A 13,482-nucleotide genomic window follows, 5' to 3' on the forward strand; every position below is an offset into this window, starting at 1 on the left:
TAAATTTAATTGTTCAATATTACTCAACAATTTACAAATATAAATATATATTCAATATATATGGTAATAAAAGTGGTAATATAATACTCTTTTAATTCAATAGTTCAAAAATAGATAAAATATACGTGCAATTATATTTGTCGGTATTTAGTAAATACATTTATTTATTGGTTTATTAAATACTTACAAAAAAAAATTATTAGTATATTTTTCTTAACTTGTATCTTTAAATTCAATCTTTAATAAAAAGTTAAATATTTAACAATACAATTTTTTAATTATGATGCTTTTTTTATATAATTCCAAATACAAGCATGAAAATATCACTTTTTTTTGGCATTGAAATATTAAGTTTGACTATCTGTTTAAGATTATAAAACAATTTCTAATTTAGACAAATCTTTTTAGATATTAGTTCATAAATGATTCTCACTTATAACTTTTAGCTCGATTTAAATAATACAAGTTAAAACAAATTGCTTTTTTATTGTTGCTTTTAGTAACAATTGAAAAAATTCTATTTGCTGTAATACATATATAATTTTAGGACGGGTAGTTTAATATAAACATTGAGTCCGATAATGAACCCATCAAGAAAATGTTTGCATACGTACATGTAATAATCATACGAAACTATAATCTAATGTTAGATTATAATTAATGCATAAAATACTTGAATAAATTTATAAAAAAAATTTTAACAAATTAATTACAATTCAATGTATGTACATAAGAGGTACCTGAAGTCGTACACAATGGTAAAAAATGAATATTAAATATTAATGTATCAATATCCAATATTATAAATTTTAGCATAATTGACTTTTCAAGCGTATAATTATTAAATTTACATTATTATACTTACCAGCAGCACTTCTTTTTTACAACATCCGGCTCATCCTCACTGGGCGCTCGAGCAAATTGAATGAATAATTGTTCTAGTGTGGATGATAATACAGCGAAATCTTCAATGCAATCGTAATTATTCTTCAATTCATCCATAATTGAATACATCTTGGTCCACGTTGTTTTAGCATCAGTTATGTGGTATCCAATGAACCCACTGTTTTCATCGATTAACTTACAAGTCAATGCGGATTCAATTCGGATTTTAATCTGAGAAATATCTGAATTGCGATGGTCTTGCTTCAACTTGATGTGAATATTGTAACCAGTACCGAAGCGTTGCTTCAATTCTTGGCTTGCACCAACACACACTAGCTGACCTCTCACCATAATTACTAATCGGTTACAAAGGACTTCGCACTCTTCCATGCTGTGCGATGTCAGTATAATCGATTGCCCGGCGTCCTGACACGTTTTCAACGTATTCCATAATGATCTTCGAGCTGCTGGATCCACGCCTGTGGTTGGCTCGTCCATTAAAACAAGCGAGGGATTTCCTATTAGTGCTAACGCAATGTTTAATCGTCGTTTATTGCCACCGCTATATGTGCCACTGGGCTGAGCCGCACAGACCGTGAGATTGAGTTTTGTGATCCACCTTTTGACGGTAGTATATACTTGGGCCTCAGGAATTCCACGCAGTCTTGCAAATAAATGTAAATGATCCCACGAGTTTAGCGTATCGATGATTGCGTCCTGTTGCGGGCAGTATCCCATTTCTGTAAGGTACTTGACGCGATCTTTTTCGATATTAAATTGTTTCAAATACATGGTTCCACTGTTAGGCAATGAAGCACCTGTCAACATCTTAAATGACGTACTTTTTCCTGCTCCATTCACCCCTAATAGACCAAAGCATTCCCCTTCTTTTACTCTGAAAGTAATGCCTCGTACAGCCTCGAAGCTTCCATAACTCTTTTTAAGTCCTTGAACAAGAAGTATATTTTCACTTTCAAGTTTTAAATTATTGTGGTTTTTCGCTAGTCTTAAAATTTCTTCATCTACAATTTTTTTTTCTTTTAATACTAATTCATCCATTCCTGTGGTATCAATTGGTGTGTTTTTTCCTTTAATTGTTAATAATATTTTTGTAAATATTCTTTCTTCTAGTATAAAAATAATTATAAAGAAAATAATCGATGATGCCGTCAAATAGATCATACTATCTTTGAGACCTGGAGCATAACCATTTGAGATAAAATATGATAGAGGATTTTTGCATACTCCATCAGAACAATCTAATGCACAGCATATATCATTACTAATACAAAGTGCATCTTGGAGTCGGTTTGGCATGCGACGACAGCGAGCATTCTCATACAACACCCCGTAAAAGGCAATATGACCGTACAAAAAACTTACATGGGGTATGAATAAAAACACTTTACTTTGAATTTTGCGAAACGTTTCAAATATTGAATTTTCTATTTGCATAGAAACTGCAAATAAAATTACCTCCACAACACCTGTAAATTTTATTGATTAAAGTTTGTGAACTTTATACTCTATTAATTTTCTTTAAAATATGTATGTTTACTTACTCAATAGTATCGGAGTAATAGTTAAAATATTAATTGTTGTGCTTAACTTTTTCTTCATGAAACTCATAAGATAGACAAAAGGTAAAACGCTGATGCCGAACAATGCAAGAAGAGCAGTAAAAAGTGCTAAAAAAACAGAATAAAAAGATTAATTAATTCTTCTATTAATATTATTAACGCTATACATTAAATTATTACTTTTCAACTTACATGTTTCATAGAAATAATAAAGATAAGTTCCTAAAATTGCATCGACTATCACAAACATAATTAAGAGCATTATTACAGATATAATATATTGAAGAAAATCAAAACAAAATGTTGCTGCCCAATACATCAATTTTGGTGCTCCTGTCATGAATTGTAGCTGTTTAACTCCACTCATAATTTCTACTAAAGGTTGAGTAACATACATTGCCACAGCAGGTACTAAAAATATTAACATTGATAGCGTTATGTCGTACCCAGCCATCGGATTTCTTTTCATATTGTCAACATCAGGAAGTGACTGAATAGAGGCTTCGATTGAATATGTATCATCGGCGAGTGTTTTTATTATTGCATTGGAAATACAATTGATGGTTATTGGAATGCTAAGCAACGCAGTTCCTGAATACAAACCATTTGCATATACTTCATCTCCAGTGCGATTAAATTCAACGGAGACTATCATTTTATTTCGATAATTTCCAAGATTCTTCATGGCATACGTAAGTAAAGCATCAGTAAGAGATGTATTCAGTGAAATTATTTTTCCACTCCCTCCAAATCGTTCGACAGACTTTTTGTACTGTATACCGAATTCTGGAATTTCAGAATATATTAATGCTTCTGGATACGAATATGCTTTCAAAGTTAAAGGAACTGGTTGAGATTGTCCAGATGATATTCCATACTCTAACACCAATATTATAAACGATAAGCAGGGTACGGCCAGACTAATTAAAGAAGTCCAAGGATTTTTACGCATAAAAATACCTTTCTTGATAAAGAATGCTATAAATGTTTGTATGTAATATCGTAAACCTTTGACTTTTTTATATATCATCGTTGATTCTCTTGAATCCACTTCATCTCCTTCATCTCTTGTTACCTTCAAGAAGACTTGTTCTAATGTAATCATCGATACACTAATGCCAGTTACACCTAATTGTTTCTTGGCATATTCCAGCTTGTCTAGAGCTTTAGGTAAGGACTCAACACGTGGAACAGCAAGAACTACTTTTCCTTCATCTTTGCTCAGAGTTTCGACTGAAATCCCCATTTCTCTTGAAACTTGGGATATATCACACCAAGGTTCTATTGATAAAGTTACCTCAACTTGTCCATTGCCGTACAATTTTTTCAAAAACATCGAGCTTCCGCAACATTTTAATTTACCAGTATGCATAATGGCTATTCGATCGCCTAAAATATCGGCTTCTTCCATGTCATGAGTGCTTATAATAATGGTCTTTTCTCCTCGTAATTTAAGAACAATATCCCATACTTCCCTTTTACTTTCTGCATCCATTCCAGATGTTGGTTCGTCAAGAATTAATACATTGGCATCACCAATCACAGCTATTGCCAAGCATAATCTTCTTTTTTGACCTCCAGAAAGCTCCTGAGGATAAGAATACTTTTTATCAGACAAATTAACTTTTGATAATAGAACATTCACTTCTTGTTCAAGCTGTTTCTTAGTTTTATTATTTCCTTTCAATGTTCCGAAGAAAATTAGCTGCTGATAGACAGTTAAATCAGGGAAAACGATATTTTCTTGAGGACATAAACCAATATTTTTTCTAATTGCCTCTGGATTGGTTTGAATATTTTTTCCATTAATAACTACCAAACCTTCAGAAGCATCTGTTAGTCCAGATAAAATTGACATCATGGTAGTTTTTCCTGCTCCATTGTGGCCTAATAATGCAGTTATTTGACTTTTGTAAAATTCTATAGAAACACCTCGTAAAGCATAAACTGTGGATTTTCCAAGTAAATCGGTAGTATAAACTTTCTTAAGATTTCTTATTCGAATACCCGATTGAAGACTGCCTGATAATATAGTTTCAAATTCTTTTCTATCAGATTGATGGCTTTCAAAATTTACATCTATATCACCATTCACTTTATTCCATTTTTTCATCTAAAATAGATATTAAAAATCTATAGTAAAGTGATGTTGTAATTACAAAATAAAAGTAAAACAAAACTTCAAACAAACCTGAAAACAGTAAAATGGATTTTTACGAATTCCATATTTTCCTGGTCGAACATTATATATGTATATTGTCATTAAAAAGTGGAATAAGGCACCTAAAAGTGAGAAGACAATCATCACACCCACACTGGATTCAGGAGGTGCTCCAGTGATTCCAGAAGTAAATAAATTTGACCATTTGACACCAATTACTAAAATTAGAAATTTAATGATAATTTTTTTTATAAAAACTGATTATTTCCGATATCTATTGATCTTACATACATTTTGTTTCATATGAGGAAATTTCTTTGAATATTCTTTTTAAAATAAAGTTTGGAAAAATAATTCCCAAATATAGTAGAAATCTTTCTGCTGCATATCCTGTTACAAAACTGGCAATTATGTGCATTAACGTCATAGCCATGAAAGTTACGATCAATGCATGAATAGCTAAAAAAAAAATATAAATCAAGAAATAAATATTCATTTTATTTTATTCTAATATAAATTTTATAATTAAACTCACGTTTCTGAAAATATGATGAAATATGGTATCCAAAACAAACAACTTGACAAAGATGAATAAATAATGTCATCCATACCAGAAATGCATTTCCATGCAGTAAATATGGAGTGACTGATAGTAGTAAAGAATGTTTCAACATTACTATTATTGGAAGTAAATAAGCTGTACTATACAATAATGCACTCACTAGCCAGCTAAATAAATTAAATTGATTCTTCACTCCATTTACTGACATGAGAATCTATATTAGGACAGTAAAATAATTACATTCACAATTGATTATCTTTTGATGTTAGTTTTGAATAGATTTAGAAACATATAAATATAAGATAAGAATATTATTTTTCCTTGTCATAGTTATTTCTAAATATTATAATTAGTTTTAAAACTACTAAGTGTCACTTACATTGATTCCGATAGCTTTTTCATTAGCTGGAAATGAAATTTCTATACATAAAATTAAGAGGAATGTTATCCTAGCTAATTCTGCAAACATATCTACACTCATAACAGCCATTTGATTTACTTGAATGTAAGGCGGATACGGCATTTGTTGGATTGAAACCTTAAACAATAATTATTAATTACAATACTACTAAAACAAAAAAGATACTTTTTTAGCCAAATATAGTTCACCTGAGTTTTATATGGTGGAACCGGGTTAATTAAATTTATGTAGGATCGATCAATACATGCCTGAATAGGCAAAAAAGGATCCATACGCAAATGAATGGCACCATTTCCGTTTTCTTCAGAATCATATAATTCATTTGGTATTGATTCGAATACTCGAATCTTGTATTTAAATGATTTTGGAAGTGATTCATTGACTCTGTAAAATACAATCCCAATAGAATCTGATTTTGAAATGGATTGATCTCGCTGAAGTTCAGCAATCATTGTATCCTCTGTTGCTGACCCATTAACCTCTGAAATAATTTTAAATACATTTTTAATTACTCCCATTGAATTTAATTATAATATAACTTCCAAAATACATTGTTATACGTACGATTATAGGTGAGTTTTACACACATCCTTACACTTTCCATGAGCTTTTGAGTATGTTCATTATTTGGTGTATACCTGATGATCACATCTCGTCGAAAAAAATCGTGTATCAATTTTTCGATAGGCTCAGCTTCATGAGTTGTATTATGAAGAATACGTTCAGGAGTACTATCAGTCATCATTCTAATAGATTGTCCGATTAAAAATAATCCAATTGGAACTAACACTTGAATGAATAAAGATTGGAACCAGTGTTTTTTCCTGACTAGAAAATTTTTCATTAGTAGTAGCATCAAAATTTTCACTTTCCCAGCCATTTTAAAATAATAATCGTCTTGATTTTTCAATTGTAATGTAATTTTTCTTCCATTAATAGCTAGCAGTAGGAATTCTGCGAAAATAATGCATTGTAAGATTAATATCGCGTGTATTGGAAAACAACACTATTATATGTTTTGTAACACAACGAAAAAAGGTAAAGAACTGAAATGTATGCCGAACAAATTCATTTTAATAGGTATATTCTGTGATAAGGTAAATTCAATGTCACAAATCACATTAAATAAGGAGCTATAACAGTAGGCATCAAGAAATTAAAAATTATATCAATTACACGTATATAATAATAGGAAATTGTCTTTGACGTAGATAATAAAATCACACTATGATATACATTTTTTTATTACTCTTGTTCAAATGAAATAAACATTGATAAATATATTTATGATAAATCTGGAAAATCCATATGAGTTATTAAGACACTTTAATAATAGATTAATTCAAACATGCGAGTAAATAAAAATCTTTTAATCTTTTAATAAAAAATATTATAAATGAACTCATTTTGTATGTCTAATCATGCCAAACTTCAAATAATCAATTGTAAAAGAATAAACAACTAATGACTCAACTTGTACGTGTCACTTTTAAAACGATTATTAGAATGGAAAAAAGTGATATAAAGAATAATGACAATTTATTTATATATCCATATTAAAAAAATTTTCTTTATAACATTGAGACATAATGAGATTTGAAAACAATAAAAATCACATTTTTACATCAAATGCCAAATTTTTAATTGTAATTGAAAAGATGTTCGACATTGACATCTGTATTGATAGATAAATTTTAAAACATTATTTTGATTTTATTGCATTTTATTTTATTATGAGTAATTGAATATGATAATCCATTATTTAAAATATCGCAAATTATTTAGATACAGTTACTATGGTAACGCTATATAGAGGTTGGCCTTTTAAATTATGATGATTGTTTTGATTAATGGCGCAATTGAATAAAGGATAAGTAGTTCAAACTTTTCTTTTTTTAACATTGTAAGTTGAATAAATCAAATCAATAATGAAAAAGAAACATACCTCATTGAAGGAAAGGTTATAATTTGCAATTATGAATTTCTATTTACTGGGATATTTAACATTTGCACATATGTGGGAGTTGTTCACAACTTTTCACTAGAATTTGACTTTGTCACAACTCATATCATATGGATCTAAAGATATTGAAAGTAATCCGCACATAGTTCTTAAAGTCCACATATCTTATCTTATTGATCCGTGTAACTTGTGTACATATTCAACCATTAAATTAACGTGATTATGTAAAGATTATATTTTTGACAATTTCTTAGAGCTAACTTTGCAGCCATGCCACATGAAGTTCCTGGGAATACTTCTGATGTACACAAGCGTCGCATAGAAAGCAGAAATGTCAGACAATTTCATTCAGTCGGTAGTGCAGTCTGTTAGGTTAGAATTTTAAGAATTATTTGGTAAATCAAAAATAACATAGAATGTAGAGTTTATTAATTTTATTAAGTAACAAATTTGTTTAAACAAAGAATATAATGTTATAAATTCCATTCTAATCTTATTGTATGCAAAAATAAATTTTTATGTATTGATGTCTGGTTAAATGTCCGTTAGTATTATGAGATAATGAACTGAAATTTGATTGAATGTATACAAAAAAAAAATAACAAAGAACTGATTGTTCCTGTGGAAATGAAATGTTGATAAATAACTAAGTTATTTAAAAAAAAGTAAGATGATATGTGTTTGAGAGAAAAGTTAATATTATTGATGGTGTTTTTATTCTTTTTGGAGTAAATGTTTTTTATTGAATTATGAAAGTGGAATATCAATTTTAAAAATTGTTGTATGCCTATTTTGCGAAATGTTAGCACTTAATAAAAATATTAATATGCCAGCTAATTGTAATGTCTCAGAAGCATTATGTTTAGTATGTAATTTAAATTTGGATATATCATCAAGTTTTAACATATTTGATACTTTTTTGTCTGGTAATGGAGAAATGCTAGCAAATTTTATATTTGGTGTTTTAAATCCTGTTACAAATTTAACGAGCTCTTACATCTGTTTACAATGTTACAATCTCTTTGTGATGTTAGAGCAGGCACAATCTACAGTAAAAAATATTCAAAATGAAATTATAAAAATTTACCAATCGTCAAAACATGGGAAAAAAATGCCAATTAAAAATGAAATAGTTTTAAGTAGCGATGATGAAGAAAATGAAAAAATTACATCCCGTTTAGATTTCACCAAGAAATTAACTATCCCTTCTCATTTCAACGATTTGAATCAGATAGAAACTTTCGGAGAGCTGAATAATGCTGATCCAAAAAAAACCGAATCACTGAATAATTCTAAAAAAATTTCAAGTTCATCTACTACAAATATACATATTCCAGAAAATTTATATGTACTTCAAATTGATCAAGATACAACAATTGGGACTGAAGGTACAACCATGATTGATAATGAAATTCATAACATTACTAATCAAACAATAAGTTCTCCCAATGAAAACAATATTCATTCTAAAGATATTCTAACAATGATAGATGAAAATGTAGCCTCAAAAGAAACAACTCTTGAAAAGATACCAAGAGTCCTGAATATTGAAGTTCATCAAAATAAATTAGATGCATTTAGTAAGTATTTAAAAATTACCAGTTCGTTATTATTATACCATATTAATTGCTAATTATAAATTGTACTTGTAGATAATACACTAAGCACAGAATGTCTGAAAGAAAGTGCTTATGAAAAAAAAAATTGTGAAAAATCATTTAAAAAGCCAGGGAAAAAATTAAAAATAAATCATGAAAAGTCTCTAAAGTATACATGCATGACTTGTGATAAAAAATGGAAAACTTTATCAGATTTAAAAGCTCATATTAAAACTCATTCGAATGTTCGACCTTTTATGTGTGAGAAATGTGGACAGGCCTATAAACATAAACATGCACTCGAAATTCATGTCGGCATGCATAATGGAATAAATCCATTTCAATGTTGTTTTTGTAGCAAAAGTTTTACTCAAAAAGGAGCTCTTATCAGACACTTACCGTTACATACAGGTGAAAAACCTTATCAATGTGATTTATGTGGTAAAAGATTTGCTCATCATTCTTCGTACAATATGCACATTCTCTCTCATACGGGTAAAAAACCTCACCAATGTTCTGTAAGTAAAACAACACAATTTAGTAATTGAAAGAAGTGACTATTCAATAAAATAACTAGTCTTTTCCGCATTTTCAGATTTGTGATTTATCACTTTTATCATCGTCTCATTTAAAGAGACACATGCGAGTACATACTGGTGAAAAACCATATACCTGTACATCATGTGGTAAAAAATTTGCAGAAAGATATAATTTGCTTTCTCATCAAAAAATTCATACTTCTGCAAATGGAATTAAAGCTGACAAAAATATACAGTACAAGTAGGTCATAACAAACGTTTGCTTTATTAAAAAAACTATTGCAACACATAATTTGATCATGTCAATTATAGATGTAAATATTGCAATCAATTGTTCATAAAACAAGTACTCTTAGATGAACATATAGAACAACAGCACAAAGTACAAACTCAAGCTGAAAGTAATTCAAACTGGTTACCTGAACAATTACAATCTGGAAATGTAAAATCAAATTTTACTAAAAATGATGCAGAATGGCAATGTTATTCTTATGATAAAATGCCGTCAGTTCAGGAAGATATAAAGACTGGATCATCAAATATTTATAAAGAATTTAATACAATAATTTAAAACTAAATCGGAAGAATCATTTAAATGATATTGAGGAAATAAATTGTGAGTATTGAAAAACAGTATCATTGAATCGATAAGATAAAATTGAAAAAAAATGCGATAAAAATTTTTCACGTTAGCTATTGTAAATATTCAATTATTTATTAATAATTTTATTAAGAAATCAGATGTTTTTCAAAGATATTTCTATGAATTTTTACAAACTTGTACTTATTCAAATAGTATATATACACATTTTTGATATAATTTTTAATATTTTTATTAAATAAACTTGCTTTTGTTATCTTAAAAATAAATTTTAATAATTTTATAAATAACTGGTTTATTTAATATGTCTAAATAGATTCCATATGTGTTTGTATTTAAAGATTTATTTTTTGAATTTTCATTTCATTCACAATTTCTTCTATTTTATTAGGAATAACCACATTATTCAAATAATCAACTTCAGGAACATAACGAGGTTTATGTGCAGAAAAATTAATGTACAGGTCACGAATATATTTAATTAATGGTTTCGAAGCATTTCCAAAATCATCTGTATATAACTAAAAAATTTTTAAATTATAGAAGAAGATTACAATATTTTCTACTAAATTCTCAGTCTTTACCACGAGTGAATAAAATCCTGGATTATTTAAATGTTGATCAATATACACTTGTCTTGATTTTAAAATACTTTTCACATAATTATTCATTAATGATTTGGGATCGTCCATCATTGCATGTCGCTGGAATGATTCGTGTAAGGAGTCTTCACTAGATGTTGATTCTTCATCTTCAACAATATTAAGGCTGTTCAATTTTTGAGCAGCTCGACGTTTCAACATTTTGGCACGTTTTCTTTTACGTTTCATAATTTCATCATCAACCATAACGTTCATTTGTTCATCTAAAATTACCTGCGAAAGTCTTAATATCATAAACATAATTGTAAGCATTATCACAACATTTAAATTCAACTAAACTATTCGTTAAATACTTTTAAATCAGAGGATGTTTCTGAAATATTAACTGATGAATTTCTAGGTATATCATTATATGCTTCATCTTCAACAAATTTTATGTGACGTTTCTCTTCTGCCAGTTCTCGGCGTTTTTTTAATATCTTTGGTGACATGATATGACTTGGGAGACTTATATTTGTTGTAACTCCCATATCATTATTATCAACATTGATATTATTAATAATATCATCAATTATTCCTGTAATGAGATTCAATTTACTCGACATTATTTTGAGATGATTTTCACTTTGACGATTTCCAATTGTCAACGCCCACAAATTCTCTACACTATCCTTGATCCAGGTAAAAATTCGAAATTTTTCTTCTATCCATTGCTGATGAATTGTTTCATCTTTTGTTAAAACAAGAATAATTTTAGAATTAGGATATCGAGTTTTCATTTGAATTGAAGCTAATAAGTCCAGTTGAGTAATGCCGATTTTCCACTCTCTTCTCAATCCAGCTATTTCATTACTATCTACGTTATTCAAAATGTTCTATCATTAATTATAAATTCAATGTATTTTTATTTAAATACAATTGGTATTTATAAACTCACGAAATCCATAACTATCACCAACAAATTCTTCAACAGTTAAAAATTCACCATTTCTAGCCATCTCATTGAATTCTTCTCTTTCCACAAAATGATAGCCTTTACTATCTTCATTGCTTGAAGAAAATTCTCTCGTCGTGTGACTTTTACAATATTGTACTTTTTTGGAAATTTTTTCAGCAATATGGAGAGCCAGGGTCAATTTTTTAACAGCTGATGGTCCACTAAGTATTATTAGTGGTGGGCTAACTTCATCGTATGGAATGATACTGTTATCAATCCTGGGTGCATTTAATTGTTCTAATAATATTAATTTAGTAAGACCACGAGATGCAAGGAGATTTATTGGTGGATCGAAAGTAGTAGCTGCAGATACCTGATAATTTCAGATTTAGTTTATTTAATGTAATAATAGTAATATTAATGACGAAAACACATACTCTTTCTGCTGCAGTTATTTCTGCTCCATCAACAAATAAAACATTTGGCATGCAAAATAAAACCACTTCTTTATAATTTGGCCATTTGGTACATCCATTACCTCTTAAATCAACTTGATAAACTGAACCACTTAAATGAGATAATTCCATTAAATCAGATATTTTATTATGCTTTAAATCAACCAGACGTAAACTATGAATGTTGTGAAAAAACTTTAAAGATGATATTCTATTATGACTAATTAATAATGTTCGTAGATTTTTAAAAATTTTTGTATCATCGTTTAAACCCATTGATGTAAATTTTTTAATATAGTTGTATTCCAAATTTAGTTCTTGAATATTTAAATCATCCAAGTTTTCAACTATTTCAATGACATTGTAAGATAAATTTAGATATCTCAAATGCCTAAAAAAAAATCATCATTTTATAATAGAAATTTTTAGCTTTGGGATCACTATACTTGAGATTTTGTAATCCACAAATTTTTTCGATGGAATTATGAGAAAGATCCAATCGTACAATGCTCCAAAATTCTTGAAAATCTCTCAATGATTTGATATTATTGTGTGATAAATTAAGATATGTTAAATACCAGGGTGGATTAAATTTTGAAACATTCGTTATTTTATTATGAGATGCATTCAGATATAAAAGGTATGGAGTTTTATTTAATATTGATAAGTCTTTTACATTATTATGTGCTAAATCCAAATATTGGCAATAGTGATAATTTTCCAGAATAGAAATGTCAACTAAATTCTAAAAAATTACGTCTAACAATTAGGAAGTAATATTATTAAATCAGATAATACTTACCAAATTTCTTAATTCACATTTCGTTAAGGTATAACGATCAGTATCAGGCGTTGTTGATAGGAATGTTGAATATGTTTCAATCATCCGATCGGATAGAATCCCTTGAAGTTCAGAATCAGTCAGGTTTTCTAGGTGTAGAGTTTTTACCTTTACGACTGGAGCATTTTCATCATTCCATAAACTACTATCGACAGCATATCTACTCCATTTATCATTCAATAATTTTTGTTTTCGTTCACTAATCATGTTTTGCTAAACTACAAACAACGGCCACTAATAAACCAAAATAATTACTTAAACCGTCAACAACAATTCGCGCCGAATATGCTCTGTCGATAAAAATCTCCAAGTTTATATAGTTCTCCACTCTTGTTTT

The 13,482-nt window shown here is 28.8% G+C and overlaps 3 protein-coding genes across 4 annotated transcripts; 1 reads left to right on the plus strand and 2 right to left on the minus strand.

The window, feature by feature from the left end:
- Positions 1-287: 287 nt before the first annotated feature.
- On the minus strand, positions 288-9,705 carry LOC118068595 (phospholipid-transporting ATPase ABCA1-like). Of its 2 annotated transcripts, none has more exons than XM_035086093.1 (10): positions 9,570-9,705; positions 6,174-6,563; positions 5,798-6,090; positions 5,568-5,726; positions 5,162-5,402; positions 4,918-5,085; positions 4,657-4,844; positions 2,658-4,578; positions 2,448-2,573; positions 288-2,372 (listed from the first exon to the last, which is right to left on the minus strand). In XM_035086093.1, the coding sequence occupies exons 2-10, from the start codon at positions 6,487-6,489 to the stop codon at positions 862-864; spliced, it is 4,923 nt and encodes a 1,640-aa protein (XP_034941984.1). In that variant the 5' UTR covers positions 6,490-6,563; positions 9,570-9,705; the 3' UTR covers positions 288-861. The 2 variants fall into 2 exon arrangements, with proteins under 2 accessions (XP_034941984.1, XP_034941983.1); XM_035086092.1 differs by lacking the exon at positions 9,570-9,705 and adding an exon at positions 7,555-7,694.
- LOC118068596 (zinc finger protein 83-like) lies at positions 8,201-10,394 on the plus strand. Its single transcript, XM_035086094.1, has 4 exons — positions 8,201-9,152; positions 9,225-9,688; positions 9,766-9,950; positions 10,022-10,394. The coding sequence occupies exons 1-4, from the start codon at positions 8,372-8,374 to the stop codon at positions 10,278-10,280; spliced, it is 1,689 nt and encodes a 562-aa protein (XP_034941985.1). The 5' UTR covers positions 8,201-8,371; the 3' UTR covers positions 10,281-10,394.
- Positions 10,395-10,749: 355 nt separating this feature from the next.
- Positions 10,750-13,352, minus strand: LOC118068312 (leucine-rich repeat and guanylate kinase domain-containing protein-like). The gene is made up of 6 exons (XM_035085613.1): positions 13,107-13,352; positions 12,751-13,049; positions 12,287-12,695; positions 11,850-12,222; positions 11,266-11,768; positions 10,750-11,185 (listed from the first exon to the last, which is right to left on the minus strand). Exons 1-6 carry the CDS (start codon positions 13,350-13,352, stop codon positions 10,832-10,834), a joined length of 2,184 nt encoding a protein of 727 aa, XP_034941504.1. The 3' UTR covers positions 10,750-10,831.
- Between the last annotated feature and the right edge of the window lie 130 nt (positions 13,353-13,482).

Source organism: Chelonus insularis, unplaced genomic scaffold (genome assembly GCF_013357705.1).
Source record: "Chelonus insularis isolate UGA/USDA-ARS -01 unplaced genomic scaffold, ASM1335770v1 contig_3_pilon, whole genome shotgun sequence".
Classification (NCBI taxonomy): Eukaryota; Metazoa; Arthropoda; class Insecta; order Hymenoptera; family Braconidae; genus Chelonus; species Chelonus insularis.

Excerpts from the sequence above, each read along its gene's own strand:
- LOC118068595 (XM_035086093.1), bottom strand. The coding sequence starts at position 6,489 with ATGGCTGGGAAAGTGAAAATTTTGATGCTACTACTAATGAAAAATTTT. Across the intron at positions 5,727-5,797 it reads TTCCACCATATAAAACTCAG|GTTTCAATCCAACAAATGCC; the intron begins GTGAACTATATT and ends TTATTGTTTAAG. Across the intron at positions 5,403-5,567 it reads AAAAAGCTATCGGAATCAAT|ATTCTCATGTCAGTAAATGG; the intron begins GTAAGTGACACT and ends GTCCTAATATAG.
- LOC118068596 (XM_035086094.1), top strand. The coding sequence starts at position 8,372 with ATGTTAGCACTTAATAAAAATATTAATATGCCAGCTAATTGTAATGTC. Across the intron at positions 9,689-9,765 it reads AAAAACCTCACCAATGTTCT|ATTTGTGATTTATCACTTTT; the intron begins GTAAGTAAAACA and ends CCGCATTTTCAG. Across the intron at positions 9,951-10,021 it reads GACAAAAATATACAGTACAA|ATGTAAATATTGCAATCAAT; the intron begins GTAGGTCATAAC and ends TGTCAATTATAG.
- LOC118068312 (XM_035085613.1), bottom strand. The coding sequence starts at position 13,352 with ATGATTAGTGAACGAAAACAAAAATTATTGAATGATAAATGGAGTAGA. Across the intron at positions 11,769-11,849 it reads TGGTGATAGTTATGGATTTC|ATAGTAATGAAATAGCTGGA; the intron begins GTGAGTTTATAA and ends TGAATAACGTAG. Across the intron at positions 11,186-11,265 it reads AAACATCCTCTGATTTAAAA|GTAATTTTAGATGAACAAAT; the intron begins GTATTTAACGAA and ends AGACTTTCGCAG.